Source organism: Bos indicus, chromosome 8 (genome assembly GCF_029378745.1).
Source record: "Bos indicus isolate NIAB-ARS_2022 breed Sahiwal x Tharparkar chromosome 8, NIAB-ARS_B.indTharparkar_mat_pri_1.0, whole genome shotgun sequence".
NCBI lineage: Eukaryota > Metazoa > Chordata > Mammalia > Artiodactyla > Bovidae > Bos > Bos indicus.
The window spans coordinates 101,610,903-101,629,791 of NC_091767.1; the positions used below are offsets into that span (position 1 = coordinate 101,610,903).

Sequence of the window (18,889 nt, forward strand, 5' to 3'; positions counted from 1 at the left end):
TGTTCTTCTGTATAATTAGATTAAAACTACAATAGACAGGCCAAGTTTTGGAAAGAAAGAAAAATAATGAAATAAAGTGTGTCACTGTTTCCATTGTTTCCCCAGCTATTTGCCATCAAGTGATGTGACTGGATGCCATCATCTTGGTTTTTTTGAATGTTGAGTTTTAAGCCACCTTTTTCACTCTCCCCTTTCACCTTCATCAAGAGGCTCTTCAGTTCCTCTCCAGTTTCCTCTTCACCTTCTGCCATAAGGGTGGTGTCATCTGCATATCTGAGACTACTGAAAATGTATTAGAAGAGGAAGAAAAAATATGGATAGTTGTCTCTGGTGCAGTGTTAGTCGCTCAGTCATGTCTGACTCTTTGCGACCCCATAGACTGTGGCCCACCAGGCTCTTCTGTTCATGGGATTCTCCAGGCAAGAATACTGGTGGGGTAGCCATTCCTTTCTCCAGGGGATCTTCCTGACCCAGGGATGGAACTCAGGTCTCCTGCATTACAGGCAGATTCTTTACTGTCTGAGCCACCAGGGAAGCCCTATATATGCATTAGAAAGGTACTGGAAGGGTAAAGAAAAAGCTAATAAAATTGTTGTCTTTATGGAAAAGATAAGAAGAGGGGCAACACTGAATAAGAGTTCTCCACACGTACACAGTTGAATTTGTTGAAATACTTCTGTTCTTTTGTTTTATGAATTTAATTTTTACTTTTATCAAATATGTGTACTAGAACAAATATTACAAAAGAGTTTATATGGTAAAAGCAGATCTCAGCACTCAAACCCAGTCTTTAAACAGTTCTTATTCTAATGGTTGCCACTACAACACTAGTAGACAACATGTTTATATTACTACTTATAAGTTATCAACTTGAAAATAAACTGACTGACCTCTAATATGAAACCTTAAGAATTTATCTCTAAAATTCCTCCCTTTTCTGTTCTCTCAATGTTTGAAATACATGCTATTAGTTTTAATTCTTGTTTAAGTATCTTTGAACTTTAAATACTAAACATATCTTTATTGCTTGTCAACTTGACGTTATCTCTTTTTGTATATATTTTGAAATGTTAGATCTTATTCTCTTATTTTTTATTATTTAAAAACATTTTAATTTTATTGGAGTATAGTTGAGTTACAATGTTGTGTTAGTTTCAGGTGTACAGCAAAGTGATTCAGTTATACATACATTCATTCTTTTCTTTGAATGTTTAAAAAAATTTAATTTTTTTTTATTTTGGCCGTGCTGCACAGCATGTGGGATCTTAATTCCTTGACCAGGAATTGAACACAGGTGACATTATCTCTTGATTCTCCATTTTGAAAGAAAGCTTTTGGGACTAGTAACCTGTTCCTCCCCTTCCTTGCCTCTCTGTCAGCTTCATTTTTACTTTTATTGATATAGTTGTTATATTCTGCCCTCCAACAATAGCATTCTTGGCTTTGCCCATTTCTGTCCTGTCCAAAGGATGACTCGAAATTGAGTATCAATAAACAATATTTATATTTTTATTACTATGTAAATACTGTACAAGGAAACATAATCCTGGCACACTTAGCTTCTTACTCTCCATGTCTAATGTCACAACCTTAGAACCACTTGAAAAACACTGTTCTCAGAATCAAGATTAAACGGATTCTGTATTACACTCTATCAATTTCTTAACACCACAATATATTCTAATTTGGTTCACAGTTAGACATCTTTGTTTATTTATTCATTCATTCACTCATTCATTCATTTTGCTTCCCATGACATTTTAAAACTGTATTTACTTTTCTGACACTATTATCCTTTATATCATCAAATTTTCCCCAAACCTTTCATGATACCACTCATTCTATATAGTTCTCATTTTCCTTCCTAAGATCTCCCACCTAAAAGCCTCTTTTCTCTTGCTTCAATCTTGAATGACTGCTTTCTAGGACTTCTGAACAGTCGTTAACTTAAGCCTTCTTTTCACTTTCATCTGGGTTGACTTAACTTTTTCCTGAACTTCTGTCTTCCGTGTCCTTGGTTCACATTATTTTGCTGCAACCTTAAATAACTACCTAAATGACGGTAGACACCAAGTTAAACTTTATGGGTCCATGCATGTCTAAAAACCCTATCCTCATAATTAATCATTTGACAGTAAAGAATTCTGGGTTAAAAATTACTTTTCTTAAGAAAATTGTAAACACAGTCCCATTTTCATCTAGCATACAGTATTAGATGCCAGTCTGACATTCATTTCTTTAAAACTGACTTGTTTTCTTCCTCTGCCTGGAAGTTTTCTGAATCATCTCTCCACCCGTGGAATTCTAAAATTTCACAATAACATATCTAAGTTATAATGCTTTGTACTTGCTGTACTAGGTGATAAACAGGTGGGTCTGAAGCCGGAGACTTCCACTGTCCTTTGCACTCTCTGTATTAAGCAATAAGTTAGTTGGAAGTCTGAAGTTAGCATAAACTGTTAACTCCCATCTCCAACCATGGAGAAGCTGCAGAAGCTAAGGGGATGGGTGAATCTCTGGAACCAAACTAATGAAAGGAAAGCCTTGATGAAATATAAGGGAAAAAAGACAAATCAACAGCTGAATTGAAATTTTAATATATTTCTCTTAGAAACCAATAGACTAAACACATAAAATATGACCAGAAAAAACAAATAAAACAATCAATAACGTGAGCTAACAGATACACTGAATGCAGAACCAGACAGCCAGCTAAGAATAAACATTTATAAAAACAGACACTGTGCCAGATTGGCAAACTTTATATGTAAAGGGCCAATAGTAAGATATTTTAGACTTTGTAGGCCATACAGTCTCTGTCACAATTCACAAAAGCAATCACAGACAATGTGAAAATGAATGAGCATGGCTGTGTTTCAATATAATTTTATTTATAGACACTGAGAGTTGAATCTTATCTATTTTTCACCTGTTACAAAATATTAATCATTGGATTTCTTTCAAGCACTTGCAAGTATAAAGACCATTTTAGTAAAGGATGTATAAAAATAGATGGCAACGAGCCCTGTTTAGTCCTTGGACAATAGTTGCCAATTCCCATTTTAGTTCATAAAAGAAGTTTCAATACAATTCAAAGGAATATACTGAACATACTATGGTTTCTATAATAAAATTAGAAATGATAAGAAAAGAATAGCTAATGTTTGACAACTAAACTTTTAAAGCTACTAAATAATCCTGGAGTTAAAATGGCAACTTTTCCAAAATGATACATGTACCACAATGTTCCTAGCAGTCCTATTTACAATAGCCAAGAGGTGGGCACAATCAAAATGTCCATCAACAGATGAGTGGATAAAGAAGTTGTAAGATACACAAACACATGAATATTACTCAGCCACTTAAAAAAGAATGAAATAATCCATCTGCAGTAACACAGATGGACCTACAGATTACTGTATTAAACGAAGGAAGTCAGAAAGAGAAACAGAAGTATCATACGATATCACTTCCATGTGGAATCTCAAATATGATATAAATGAACTTATGCACAAAACAGAAACAGATTCAGAGACATAGGAAACAAACTTAGGTTTGTTATCAAACAGACATAGGTTATCAAAGGTAAAAGAGGGAGGGATAAATTAAGAGTTTGGAATAAGCAGATACAAATTGCTATATATATATATAAAATAGATAAACTACTGTACAGCTCAGGGAATATCTTGTAATAAACTATAATGGAAAACAATCTGAAAAAGAGGATATATGTACACATATATAAATATACATATATATGTAACTGAATCACTTTGCTGTGCATCACAAACACAACACTGTAACTCAACTGTACTTTAAAAATAAATAAATAAAAATTTTGAAATCATAAGGAAAACAAACATTTGGATATAATGAAAATGAAAAACACAAATCGAAAACTTGTGGGATCCACCTTTAGCACTTAAAAGATAAATTTATAGTTGAAAATACATTTATGAGGAAACAGCAGATTTTAAAATTTGTGAGTTAATTATCTGACTGAAAAAAAACAACACAACAGAGCAAATCCAAATCCCAAAATTAGTGTGAGAGGAATAAAGTATCTGAATGACCACAAGGATTAAAGATAGTGAGATGATATACAAAGACATCCCGACTCCCCACTACTGATCCAGGTCCAGATGACTTCACAGGTGAGGTAAGAAAACATTTATTCCACAAAACAGCAAAAGAATGAGAGTTTCTCAGTTCATTTGAAGCAGCTAGTGAATGAAATCTTGATTCCAAAAGTAAAATTAGAAAATCGTCACTTTACAGCTATCATTGTAATAACAATTTCAGGCAAGAATCATCAAAATAGATGTTAAAACTAGTACGTTAAAGCTTGAGAATTAAAATATTAGTGTGGCCTCAAAGTATCACTCCCCAAAATACTAACTAGTTGCAAAGAGAGAAACAGTAAATTTACAGTGGAAAATCTGGCAAGCGATCAAAGTTAACACATCACAAGTAACAGGACAAATCAACATCCTTTGCCTTCTGAAAAAATACACTAAGAACAACATAGCTTCTGTGGTATTCACTTAAATCTAGTTAAAAGAAACATATACACTCAAAGTATGGGATATCCTACACAATAACATGCCTATATTCTTTTAAAATGTCAATATCATGAGTCAAAAAGACTGAAGCAACACTTCAGATTAATTTCCAGATTTTGATAATTATGCTACAGTAATGTCAAATGTCTTTGTTTTTAGATGATATACTCTAAAGTATTTAGGGGTTAAAGAATAAAGTAAAATAATATATCAATGAAGTTGCAAGGAATCTCCTTGACATACAATTAAGAAGGGAAAATTAATAACTTAATATAGTGGAGAGCTGGGCTGAAAATCATGCTAACCAAATGATGATTCAGAAGGATAAAAAAGGAAAATAGATATACATGTATCTGCAGAAAGTAACATATAGATATATAGAGAGAAAAGACTATAAATGAAAAAACAATGGAGCAAATGTGAATTGCCTGGTTAATGATTATATAAGTTTTTTTTAATAGTACTCTGCAACCTTTCTGTAAGTTTGTATTCAAGTTTTAAAAAATAAGGTATCAATGAAATTCACCACATCAGTACAATAAGAAAAAAGAAAATATAAAGTAAAAATCATATGTACAAACTACAGTAAGCTATCAGAGAGAGAGAATGTGGTAATATAAAAAGTCATATGCACAGTGATTTACAACCAAAAAAGCACTTGCATTTTTTATAATCTTGCGTGCATTTTAAGTTGTTTCAGTCATGTCCAATTCTTTATGACCTATGGTTTGTGGCCTGCCAGGCTCCTCTGTTCATGGGATTCTCCAGGCAAGAATACTGAGGTGGATTGCCATGCCCTCCTCCAGGGGATCTTCCCAATCCAGGGATTGAACCTGTGTCTCCTGCACTACAGGCAGATTCTTTACCACAAAGCCACCAGGGAAACCTTAGACATTAATAAGCTATTTTATTACTCATCTTTCAATATTTATTCACTACTGGTAGTTAGTTATATTAGTTATACATGGATACCTAACAAATTATCCCAAAATCTAGTAACTTAAAGTTTTTAAAATTTTTTCTTTTTATTTTTGGTATGTGGCATGCGAGATCTTAGTTCTGTGACCAAGGATCAAACCCTTGCCCCCTGCATTGGCAGCACAGAGTTTAAACGACTGGACCACTAGGGAAGTTCTCAAAAAAAAAAAAAAAAATTTTTTTTTTTAAACTCAATTTCTGAGAGCCAGGAATCTAGGCATGGCTTAGATCCATTCTCTGGTTCAGGGTCTCTCACAGACTAGAATATCTCAAGGCTCAACAGAGGAAACGGAGGCCCTGCTTCCGCATTCACTCCAGTGATTGCTGGCAGGGTTCAGTCTGTAAACGGGCCTCTCCATAAGGTAGCTCATTTTCATCAGAGAAAGCAAGAGAAGCCAGTCTTTTGGAAACTAATCCTTCAAGCAGATTTAAGACTACCATCTTGCTCCTTACTATCTCTGGTTCATCCACCCTTTAATCTATCTTAAATACAGACAAATTAAAAGGGAAAAAAAGGGGGAACAGGAAGAAAAGATATACCACACAAATATTAATCCCAAGAAAAATGGAACAACTAGAATGACTTTATTACTATAAGACAAAGTAGATTTGGGGACAGGAACTATTACTAGGTAAAGATGTATATCACAAATGATTTTTTAAAAGGTTAATTCATCAAGAAAATATAACATTCCTAAATGTGAATGCATCTTTGCTTCAGTCATGTCCAAATGTGTGTGACCCCATGGACTGGAGCCTGCCAGGCTTCTCTGTCCATGCTCCAGGCAAGAATACTGGAGTGGGTTTCCATGCCCTCCCTCCAGGGGATCTTCCCAACCCAGGCCTCTTACGTCTCCTGCATTAGCAGGTGGGTTCTTTACCACTAGAGTAATTGAACTTTAAAATATATAAAGCAAAAACGGACAGAACTATAGAAAAAATTTAAGAAAACCACAACTGTGGATGGAAATTCCAATATCCCTCTCTTCTTTTGATAATGAACAGAAGAGAAAGAAAATCAGGAATATTACAGAAGACTTGCAACTTCAACCAGTTTATCCTACCAACATTTATAAGGAGGTACTACACCCAACAAAAGTAAACTATACATTTTTTCAAGTCTACATAGAACATTCACAAAGACAGACCATAGCTTGACATTAGAACAAATCTCAGGAAATGTAAAGGGCTGAAACGGTACAGAGCATTTTCTCTACTCAAAGCAGCATTTTTTTTTTAAAAAACTAGAAATTCAAAGATTTGGGTTGGAAACCAAATATTTAGAAATTAAACTCCCAAATATTCAGAAGTTAAATCATGTACTTATAAATAATCATAGGTAAAAAGAGAATCACAGGAAGAGTAGAAAATACTTTATACTAAGTAAAAATTAAAACCCAGTATACCAAATTCTGTGGGATATAACTAAAAAAAGAAAAAAACCTGAGTAGCTCAATATCTATTTTTAAAGCTGAATTCATAATTAGAAACCTTCCCACAAAGAAAATCATCCACAGATAGCTACACTGATTAATTCTACACTGATTAATTCTATCGAACATTTAAGAAAGAAGTAATACCAATCTTATATAATTCTCATCAACAGACTGACATGGCTGAGGAAGAATTATGAGCTTGAAGGTTAATTCCAATAGAAACCTCCCAAACTGAAATGCAAGAAGAAAAAAAGAATGGGGGGTGGTGCAGAAAGAAAAGGAGAGAGTGAAGAAAAAAAAAATCTGAAAATAATGAATGACTAAGAGCTTTCTATAATCAATGATAGACACCAAACCACAAAACCAGGATCTCAGAGAACACCAACAGGATAATGCCAAAAAATACGTACTTCAGCGTATCATTCAAACTGCAGAAAACCAAAAACAAAGAGAAAATATTGGAGGAAAAAAAAAAAGAGGAAAACATCTTACTTAACAGAGAAGTAAGGATAAGAATTACAGAGGTTACTTTCTCATCAGAACCATGGAAGAAAGAGCAAAGAAAAGTGGAATATTTAAAGTGTTAATAGAGGGGGAAAAAAAGAAAAAAACACCAATCTAGAATTTCTATATGAAGAGTAAAGAAGAAAAAGACTTCCTCACACAAAAACCAAGGAAATGTACTGTTAGTAGACCCCCTCTGCAAAAAAATATTAAAAGAAGGTCTTTGGGAAGAAGAAAAATTAAACAGATCAGAACTCAGACCTACATAAGGAAAGGAAGACTACTGAAGAAGGAATTAGTGAAGGTATTTTATACTTCTTATTCTTAATTTATCTAAAAGACTTTATTTAAAGTAATAACAGTAACAATATATTGGGTGATTACAGCATATAATTAAGTAAAATGAAAGATGAGGGCTTCTTTGATGGCCCAGTGGTGAAGAATCCACTTGCCAATGCAGGAGACATGGGTTCCACCCTTGGTCTGGGAAGATCCCATATGCCATGGGACAACTAAGACCGCACTCCACCACTACTGAGCCTCTGGAGCCCGGGAGACACAACTATGGAAGCGTGTACGCCTAGAACCTGTGCTTTCCAACAAGAGAAGCCGCCGCAATAAGAGGTCCCCGCAACACAAGTGGAGAGCAGCCCCCACTCACCACAACTACAGAAAATCCCACTCAGCAATGAAGATCCAAACACATAAATACTTTTTTAGAAAAGGAAAGATAACACTGTCCTAACGGACTGGAAGGACAAATTGGGAGTGCTCTGTTTAAGCTTCCCTGGTGGCTCAGATGGTAAAGCATCTGTCTACAATGTGGGAGACCCGGGTTCGATCCCTGGGTGGGGAAGATCTCCTGGAGAAGGAAATGGCAAGCCACTCTGGTATTCTTGCCTGGAAAATCCCATGGATGGAGGAGCCTGGTAGGCTACAGTCCATGGGGTCACAAAGAATCGGACACGACTGAGTGATTTCACTTTCACTGTTTAAGCTACCTGCACTACACATGAAGCAGTATAGTATTATTTGGAGGTGGACTTAAAGTTGTAAATGCAGACTGCAACCACTAAAAATGCTTTTAAACTATGAGAGACTAAATGCTATAATCACCCAATATATTGTTACTATTACTTTAAATAAAATCTTTTAGATAAATTAAGAATAAGAAGTATAAAATACCTTCACTAATTCCTTCTTCAGTAGTCTTCCTTTCCTTATGAGGAGAGACTACGAGGAGATAAAGGAATCACAGAAAATGCTCAACTAAAACCAGAGAAGGCAAAAAAAATGAGAGGAGAAAAAATAAAAACAAAGAACAAGTCAGTGAAGATACTTATTAATTCACCCCTCTTAATCATCCCTTGAAGTATGAAAGGTAATGGTCTACATATACCAATTAAAAGACACTGTTCAGAGTGGGTTTTAAAAAAAAAAGACCTAACTGTATGTGGTCTATAAGAAATCCACTTTAAAGGAACGAGCAAAAAAGTTAACATTCATAAAAGAAGGTGAGTGAATGGCTAACAAGCACATGGAAGGGTACACACTACTACCCGGCATCAGGTCAATGGAAATTAAAACTACAGTAAGACACTACTGGCCCTTCTAGTTATACTTACTAGCATGGCTAACAGTAAAGTCTTGGCAAGGACGTGAAGCAACCTGAACTGTAATACAAAGCTGGTCAGAATGTAAAGTGGTGCAACATTTTGCAAAATAACCAAGTTAAATACACACACACCCAGTTTTACTCTGAGGCATGGTGTACAATGAAACAAACATCTACGCAAAGACATACACAAATGTTTATTATAGTAGCTTTATTCGTAATAGCTCCAATTTGAAAAGAATCTAAATGCCTATCATCATGAGGATGGATTTTTAAATATCATGACATATTCACACAATGGAATACTCTCATTAAGAAAGAAGAAAAACATACTGATACATAAAACATAGATATCAATAAATCTAAAAATCCATTTTGCCGAGTAAAAGCCAGACATCAAAGAGCTTATGCTGTGTATCTTTGTTTTAGCACTAAGTCATGTCCAACTCTTCTGCGACCCCTTGGACTATAGCCCTTCAGGCTCCTTTGTCCAAGACATTTTCTAGGCAAGAACACTGGAGTGGGTTGCCATTTCCTTCTCCAGGGGATCTTCCCGACCCAGGGATGGAACCTGAGTCTCCTGCATAGGCTGGCAGACTGTTTACCACTGGGCCATCAGGGAAGCTCAGACTGTATATACGCCGCATGAATATTTTATTCCATTTATATGAAGTTCAAAACATGCAAAATTAATCTGTGGTGACAGAAATCAGAAGAGTTGCCTAGACTGGGTCTGGAAGAGGGCAACAGGAAACAGGGGGATAAGTTTGTCAAATTTACTGCACTGTACCCTTAAGATCCGTGCATTTCCCTCTATGTAAATTAAGTTCAGTTTAAAAGAAAAAAAAAATTCCTGGCCTTCAGTATTTTCTGTAGTTGAAGCACAACAAGTAGCAGATGAATTTTTTTTGTCCAAAGGGTCAGAAAGTAAATCTTTTAGAATTTGCTGTCATACGGTGGCTGATCTAACCCCTCTGTCATTGTATCAAAGTACCCAGACAATATGCAAACTAACGAGCATGGCGGTGTTCCACTAAAACTATTTCATGGCGGTGTTCCACTAAAACTATTTACAAAAACAGGCGGCAAGCTGGATTTGGTCCACAGGCTGTATGTAGTCTGCTAACTCCTGGTGGAGCAAACAGAAAACTGATCTTCAAAATTAATTTAGGTTAATTTCTAATTCAGAGTCAAGTTAAAAAAAATTAATTTAAATACGATGCATTGTTCTTTCCTATATGGTGACAGGCAATGATAATTATTAGAAGCCTATTATAATCCTTCCTAAACTTGTTTTTCTACACTCATGGAATCATTTTAAAATAGAAAGACAAACCAGAAAATCCCTAATATGGTTGATACGCAAGATTATCATTTTAGAAAATCATTTAACAGCTATAATAGTATCCTGAAAAATTATCTAGGAATATGAAAAATATTTAAGATAAACTAGGTAGTAATAATTAAAGTATGAACTGGAAATTTAAAATATACTTAGGTACACACATTAAAAGCTTTGTTACCCACAGTGGTGATGCTTTATCTGGTATAATAAAGTTTTTGAAACATTCAGTATCACTCATAACCACCTGGTTCGTTCTTTATTTAAAAGAATTGAAAATTAAGAACAGCAATCCCTTCTTGATGTTTTAAAAAGCATTTCAGAAAACTAAAAAAAGAAGGGAAATAAAACAAGCATTTTCTGAGAAGTAATTTCCTTGCCTAATTTAGACAAGGCTCAAAAACTGAGCTTCTCTGGTGGCTCAGATGGTAAAGGTCTGCCTACAATGTGGAAGACCTGGGTTCAATCCCTGGGTCGGGAAGATCTCCTGGAGAAGGAAAATGGCAACCCACTTCAGTATTCTTGCCTGGAAAATCCCATGGATGGAGGAACCTGGTAGGCTACAGTCTGTGGGGTCGTGAAGAGTCAGACACGACTAAGCGGCTTCACTTCACTTCAAAAATTGGTATCTTGCAAAGAACATCCAGGGTACACAACTAGGTATAAGTAAATCTCAAACATGGCACACATAAGCTGCCTGAAAATGTTTAGCCATCTTCAAGAAAATCCCAATCTAAAAAATGAACTTAATCCTCTCTCACCATGGTATATACCTATTAGAAGAAACACCAGCAAAATTAGGAGGCTTGGGTTCCAGTATAAGTTTGCCACCTAATTGGCTGTGTGAGAATCTGGCATCCACTCATCATTCATCAAGCATTTCTGAGAGCTTCGTATGTGCCAGACACTGGAAACACAGTAGTGAAGGAAATATCAAAAATTCCTGCCCTCATGACACATTCCAGTGAGTCACTTAATCTCTAAAAACAATTTAGTTTTCTTTCTCTAAGATAATGGATTTCATATTTAAGGGTATTTTCAAGTCCCTAAAATAAGATGCATATTACTTTCCTGCATCCAGGAAAGCAACTGACAGAGTACCACCTGAAATCCACTCTTTAACTGGTTAAAACTCTTTCCTGTGTCACCATATTCAGAGAGCAAATTAAAAAAAAAAAAAAAGTAACATTCTTGAAGGACTTATTTTAAATTCGCTAATTTTGGTTTATAAAATTTAGAGGAAATATGAGCCTTATTGGCCTATTACTTGGTAGCTAAACTTCCTTGGATGGGATCCAAGAAAGCAGCAGAACAACCTTATGAGAATGTTCTTCATATAATGAATAATTTTACAGACATTTCCAGTACTGCCTGGTGAACCAACTAATCAGCTCATCTTTTCTTCATAGTAGGATTTGATCTTTCTTTCCAAAGTGCTTGCTGCAACACAGGTACTCAGAAATCCAAATTGTATATTCAAATCTAGTCCCTTGCACCCTGCATTTAAATTTTTCTTTTATTTATCATCAAGATATATATTTTCCCCACAACAAAACAGGCATGCCAGTCCTTCAAGCATAACTCCTCAATTCCCAAGTGGTAAATTTTTAAAATGTCTCATGTATTCATTTTTCCCAGATGAACTCTAGAATCACAAATTACATTTCTGGTAAGACCAAAGCAATGCTCACTTTAAATATCCCTTCCTTCATAGGCCCCTACTGAAACACCAAAAGGGATCAAAAATGTAAGCCTGCAGTTTCTAATCTAGGAGTATTCACTCCCAAACGAGAAACTGACCTAAGGATCTACCAAAAAAAAATGTATATCCCACCAAAAGCGGCTTCTCCATTTATTTTCAACTCATAAAATACATTCAAAGTTTGTTAAAGTAAGCTAACACCATTCAACTTCAAAAGACAATATAAATAGTAGTTCCCAATTACGCTTATCTTGAGCAACCTATTGTTAACTAAAACGCTGTTCACTATATGTATGCTTATATCTTAAGATGTTTTAAGAATATGAGCACCACCATCAGATCTAATAAGCCCAAATGCAGAAGTACTGAAATGGTTAGCAAGAGCTGATGGACAGAAAGCAGAACAGCTTTACATAAAACACATGCAATGTACACATGAACTGTTTCTATTTTTTACAGTAATCTGAACTGTCAGTGGCCTTTAGAACTAGATTTTCAATTCAGGTATATCAAATACCAAATTGCTAAAAAGAAATCTTAAACTTCCATCTATATTTTAACAGTCTCATATTAACGAACTTGATTTATATTTCAGAATCCAATAAATGAAACGACTTTGATAAAACTGAAATGACGTGTAACTTAGAAGAATCATTATTGTAAAATATTAATAATCCAGCTCTCCTGCTGTTCATCTTGTAGGCAGTACCCTCCTCATTACTGGCAGTGAGATAAAAATAAAGGAAAAAAAAAAGTCTGGTTTTGGAACCACAAAGACATGGGTTTGAACTCCGAGGCACCATGCCTTAAACATAAACTTTCTGAACCTATTTTTTTCATCTCTAAAATGGGAATATTAATACCTAATTTGAATAAATATTTTAATGATTAGTGAGATATATGTAAAGCAGCTTGCATATAATAGGAACTGAAGAAACTTTAGCTGCTATTTTTATTTTATTACTCAGAAATGTATCCAAGAGAAGATAAAAGGAAGGACATGACAGGAAAATAAATCAGAGCCAAGGTTACATGTAACTGTTAAAACAAGACAAAAACAAATACACTGACAGTTCAAGTGAAACTTTTTGTTCACATTTTATAGAAACAAGCTAATATTGTCACCACTTTTTATACACACATAAAACCTACAGATCTACTAATGGTGGAGCTAAATAAAGACAAAAGATTATTACCATACAGTAAAACAGGTAATTTTATGAACAGGTGAGATGATTTCACCATTGGAAAAAAAATGCCAAAACTAAGATTTTTAAATGCTTATGGAAGGATATTAAAAGATTCCTACCTTTAAACCGACTGCTATAAGATCTGTAACAACACTGTATGGAAAAAGTAAAAAGAGAAAATGGAAAACAAAGTTAGAAACAAGTTTTTAAAAGACAGAGATAAGATAAAGAAAAAAGAAAAATATTATAATAAATAATAAAAATAAGAATGTGACAAGTTGTGAAATGTTAGTACAAAGAAAAGCGATGGGACAGTCTAGCCAACAGAGTGTAAAAGCAAAGCTTCAACAGCAATGTAAGAAACAATAAATCAAATTTGCTTTCGGGATTTAGAAAAATAATTGTTTCAGTAAAATGAAAATGGGTTTATCCATTCACCTCTATTTAACAAATCCAGCCAAGCCTTATAATCACCAAAGTTCATTCTTTTAAATCACTGGCATGAGTAACCATACTTCAAGTTTTAAATGAAACAAAACCAGTGAGTGGATTTTATAGAAATAGAAAATATCTTGAAAATTTGCATCCACCACCCAAATGGCTCACCAAAATATAGCTAAGACAGCCTTAGAACTGAAATAATTACAAACACCAAACTTAAGACATGAAAATTGTCAAAGATTTGCTTTTAAAAAAGTCCTACCACATCATGTCTGTGATTAAATTACCTCAGAAAGAAATGAACATACACACACATACACACACACAAGGACAGTTGGCATCTGAGGTGGAACTAGAAAGATATGTTGACTGGAGGTTTGTTGTTTTTTTAACTATCCAAAATAATGAAAAAGGACCTTTTTTCAGGCTATGGAAAAATGTAGAAATTTAATTAGCTTCCTGAAAGCATAAGCTCACTGAGTTAACAACCATATCCCTTAACATCAAGATGTAAAAAACCCTATATAGTTCTGCCAAACAAAAATCTATCTCTTCTAACCCAAAAGAAACTGTTTTCAATTAAGTTTGTCTCAATATCTTCTAAAAGAAAGCTCTAATAAAATTCTATATATTGTTAATAACCTATATCATTACTTACTAGAAATAAATTTATATTTGTCTAATGATGCAAATTTGTTTTAAACAATAACGATATAGATTAAAATTTTTTCTTATACACTTTGGAAACTCGAATTTGGTTTGTTTTAAATTTAAATGTGATATCTCTGACATCTGCACATAAAAAATTAGATTGTGTAAGGTATACCACAGTATTGGTCTGGATACAAAGAGCATGCTTCTACTTGAACTCCCAAATGAACTTACCTTTCAGTATTTCTTATTGCCTCATATACTTAAACCAATAAACTCATTCTTAGCTTTCAAACCACATTTAGGAGGAAGAAAAAGTTAATTTCTTAAACACTACCCAAAAGAGTAAGTTTGCACTTCACAGTTGCTCAAGAGTTTAACAGCCAAGATGCATAATCCAAGAGTCCTCTTTATAACACTGTAAAGTTTCCAATACAAAAAGCTAGCCTGCTTCCACGTCTCACGTCAAACCACTAGTCCAGACAATTCACTACACATAATGAAATACTACTTTCACAGCCTTCCTCAACTGAAATACTGGCATACTCACACAAATACTTAAGATAGCAAAATTTTGCACCCATAGAAAGTGTAGTTGAAAAAAGGTGAAGTAAAATGAGTTTTGAACAATGCTCTCAGAAAAGCTTCAATTAAACAATAAAAACAGCTTCAGTTAAATCTTAAAAATACTTGAGAACATCACAATAAGCGAAATCTAAAACTGCACTCTGCCTAACGTCTGTAATAGTGTGCAATCTGCATTCAAATATATTTATAGATTTATAAAACTAGGATAAATGAAATCTAATGAAGGGAAAAATTGTTCGAAGATCCTTTTACACAGGAAGGTCTTTACACAGCATGACAACAGTCAACTATATGGCAACATATACGTGATTTTACTGTACATGCAAGTTCCATATATTCTACAACCAAAAGGTTTACAGAAATCTTGCCATCAAAATCAAGTAACAGGCAACCAAAATCTCAAGTGCATAATGAAAATAAGTAAGTGGATCTGCAGGCTCTAAGACAGCAGGAGATTTTTTTTTTAACCTTGACGGACTAGGATCTTCAACTAATTCACTAAGATCTTAATCTAGTTATTTTCTTAATCATTCAAATATTGGTTTGGTCCCACCCAAGGAGCCTGGGTCCCCAGAGAAATATTTACACCGATGATCCCAAATCTTTATTTTGGCCACAGACTTCATTCACTTTTAGAGCGTTTCAAAGCGCCCGGAAAATCGCACTTTTTTTTTTGCATACAGCGCAGGGAATTCACGAAGTTCCTTGGGGGCGGAGGTGGGGCTGGTAAGGGGACGCATCCCTGTTCACCGAGTCCAGACGCCCGGAGTACCGTAATCGTAACCAGCTCCCAGCACAAGCCCGGAGACCGCGTGGGGCCCGGCTCCGGGACCGGGTCGCCGCCCAGACGTCTACCGGCGCGTGCCCTCGCCGTCCGCCACTCCGCGGCCACTCGTCTCCCCGCCAGGGGAAGCTCCAGCGCTCGCCCCACCTCACCGGTAAACACCAACTCCCCGAGCGGGAGGACGCCCGCCCCGAGCGCCGCCTCCGCCTCCCCCAGCGCCGCGCACCATTTTCTGAGAGGAAGTGTCGGGAGGCCGGGCCGGGCTCCCCCGACTCTCGAGCGGAGGGCGGACCTCGGAACCCGGGCGCTGCACCGGGCTTTCCGCCGCTTCCCGGGGCGAGGGTTTACAGGGGCGGCAGAACGGGGTCGGGGGGCGCTCCGAGGGGGAAAGAGAGGCTGCAGCGGGCCGCCTCTCCGCGATTCGGGGCTCCCCAAAGGAGGCGCCCGGAAGCCCCGCCGTCGGGCTCGGCCGGGGCCGCTCCTCTGGTCGCCGGCGCCGCGCCCGGCTTCCCAGCTCCGGCGCGTCCGGCCGAGAGCTGCGGAAAAGAGGACGAGCGCAGCCCGGTGACCACCGCGCCGCCGAGCACTTACCCATCCATGGCCCAGACGGAGGCGAGCACAGTGCGGGGACTGACGGGCTCACCGCGAGCGGAGGAAGGAGGCGGCGGCAACAGGGCGGCTCCGGGAACCGGCAAACGGCGCCTCTCCGGAGCCCGGGCCGGTCGGAGGTGGAGAGAGAGTGGGAAACAGGGGCGGAGACCAGGGACGCTCCCGCCACCGCCGCGCCCCCGCCTTCCCCACCCCCCGAGCGCGTCCCCGCCTCGCCTCACCCCGCCTCTCAGCGTCGACGCCCTCCCTGGGCCCCGCCCTCAGCCGCCCTCCGGCTCGGCTCCAGGGCGCCCTCTTCCTGCTGCCGCCCTAGAGACCCCGCCTCCGGGTGCCCCGCCCCGGCGCGCGCCCCCCGTCCCCGCCCGCCTCCTGTGCTCGCGGGAGCGCGCGCCTTGTGCTTCCCGCTTCTCCGCCTCCCACCCGCCCTCCGCCCCGTGCCCCCGCGGGCTTCGCCTGCCTTCCGGCTTCTCCGCCCCGGGGCTCCCTAGCTTGGACACCTCCCTCTACCAGCGGGGAAAACGTTGGGGACCCGACTCCGGACAGTAGGTAGGAGTGTCCCACGAGAGCCCCAGAACCGCCGCGAAATTGCCCCGGGTGGGCGAGACTGTCGGCTCGGCCCCGAGCACTGAGGCCAGGCGCCGGCTGTGGTCTTCCCCCGGCCTGGCAGCCCAGGGAAGCGCCGGTCGTCCGCCTGGTGACCCGCACCGGCTCGGTAGATGAGGTTGGGATGAAGATGAAAGAGGTGAATGAGATTACCCCGAACTTTGAGAATATACAGCTTTAGTCGCTGAGTGCTTTTCCACTCAGTCTGACATTAAATTTATAGGAAACATTCATTGCACTGTATGGAATGGCCACTATATTGGTAGCATTTTATAAAAGTTTACACATTTTCCCTATTAAAAAATAAACAACAGAAACCTATGAAAGTGCTTATTCTCGTTTTTCCGATGAAAATGTAGACATAAGTGATTTGCCGACAGTTTGACACCCACCGAAACCCTTTCCTTTTAGTCTGAGCAAAATGATAAGAGTATAACTAGTGGCAACTCAGTTGTTTCCCCTCATATTCTGTTTGGTTCTGAAATTGAATGATTTTTCGATTCACCGATCGCCCAGACGTGAGCCACTGAACACTGTCCTCCACCAAATTCTTAACTTCCTGGGTAGAAAGAGGGGACAGCTCCTTCTCAGCCTCATTTGAAAAGCCAGTAACTAGAAGCTCCATCATCTATCCTTGCTACTGTCCTGCTTTTTAAAAAGTGGGTGCTCCTGAAAAGATTTAAACTGTTGATTCACCCATCGTTCAGTCAATATTTGTTGCTTACTATTTGCTGAGCACTGCAGGGCTGACCAAGAAAATCAGGTTCCAGTCTTGACGGTTGCATGCATTCCTCCCTTAGTGTATTATTTGTTTGTTGACAAAACACAATTTTTGAATAGCTCAGGTATCTTATTAAGAAAGGTCATTTTAAAAATACTGTATCTAACCTAAATCCCACTTTTCAAAAGGTCAAATATACTTTGATTCTTATGTTAAATCTAAATATGAAGTTGCAGTTGTAAACATTGCCACCCTACATTGCCAGATGGGTATTAAAAATACCAGCAAGATAAGTAGCTGATGAGGTCTTCCTGTTGTTTGAGGGATATATTCTGTTGATAAAATTGCCTCGATTTTTTTTAAGCTATGCAAGTAATAATATACATACATGCTCATTTTGGAAAATTCAAAACAATATTAAATATAAAAAGTTATTATTTTTCTTCACAAGCTACCCCTGCCCATGATAGCCACTTAACAGTTGTGCATGCATACTTCCAAGACCCTCACCATTTTTTCCTTTTTCCACTTAAAAATCCTAGAGATTTTTCTCATCTACTTAATTCTTTTTAATACTGCCTATTATTTCATAGTTTCATGTGCCATAATTTTATTTAAGCTTTTCCAAAATAGTGGAAATTTACCTTGTTTCTAATTATTCAAAATAATTAACAGTACTGCAAAGAACATCATATGTGTATGAGCATCTTTGCTTGTATATGATTGTATCAAGGAATAGATTCCTAGAAGCAGAATTGCAGGACAAAAGGCATAAGCATTCTCAGATTCATAGATATTGACAAAATTATTCCCAAAAGCTGAACCAGTTTATACTTTTAAAAGTTGTATTTCTCTTAGCCAATGCCTTATGATAGCTAGCAGATTTCAGGATTAAAAAATAAATGTGAAGTCTGTCTCACACTCCCTGTCCATAGTACCAACAATAACTCTGAAAGGTCTCCAGTGTAAAGTGTACTTGACTGAAATGAACAGAGCTGTATGGCATTTCCTAGACCACTCACATCCAGTTTTACAACAGAAGCCTAGATAGTAAGAAAAGAACTCTGGACAGAACACAAGGTCAAACCCTGCCCCCTCCCCTGCCTCTTGGTCATAAGTTTAAAAGATTTTTCATGGATTGAGTGCCATAGGTTTGTGAGTTT

At 37.6% G+C, this 18,889-nt stretch overlaps 2 protein-coding genes across 3 annotated transcripts in view; both read right to left on the reverse strand.

Annotated features, from left to right (window-relative positions):
• The window catches only part of LOC109563346 (immunoglobulin binding protein 1), a 33,676-nt gene extending 17,175 nt beyond the window's left edge, over positions 1-16,501 (reverse strand). The window contains exon 1 of the mRNA XM_019966725.2: positions 16,385-16,501. The gene's annotated coding sequence lies outside the window, so the exon portion shown is untranslated. The remainder of the gene's footprint in view (positions 1-16,384) is intronic.
• Positions 1-16,516, reverse strand: part of PTBP3 (polypyrimidine tract binding protein 3) — a 91,626-nt gene extending 75,110 nt beyond the window's left edge. The window contains exons 1-2 of one of the 2 annotated variants that reach the window (XM_019966723.2): positions 16,385-16,516; positions 13,449-13,482 (exon numbers count right to left, since the gene is read on the reverse strand). In XM_019966723.2, the coding sequence (XP_019822282.2) occupies positions 13,449-13,482; positions 16,385-16,392 (42 nt within the window). In that variant the 5' untranslated portion in view covers positions 16,393-16,516. The remainder of the gene's footprint in view (positions 1-13,448; positions 13,483-16,384) is intronic. The other variant, XM_019966724.2, reaches the window with a different exon arrangement.
• Between the last annotated feature and the right edge of the window lie 2,373 nt (positions 16,517-18,889).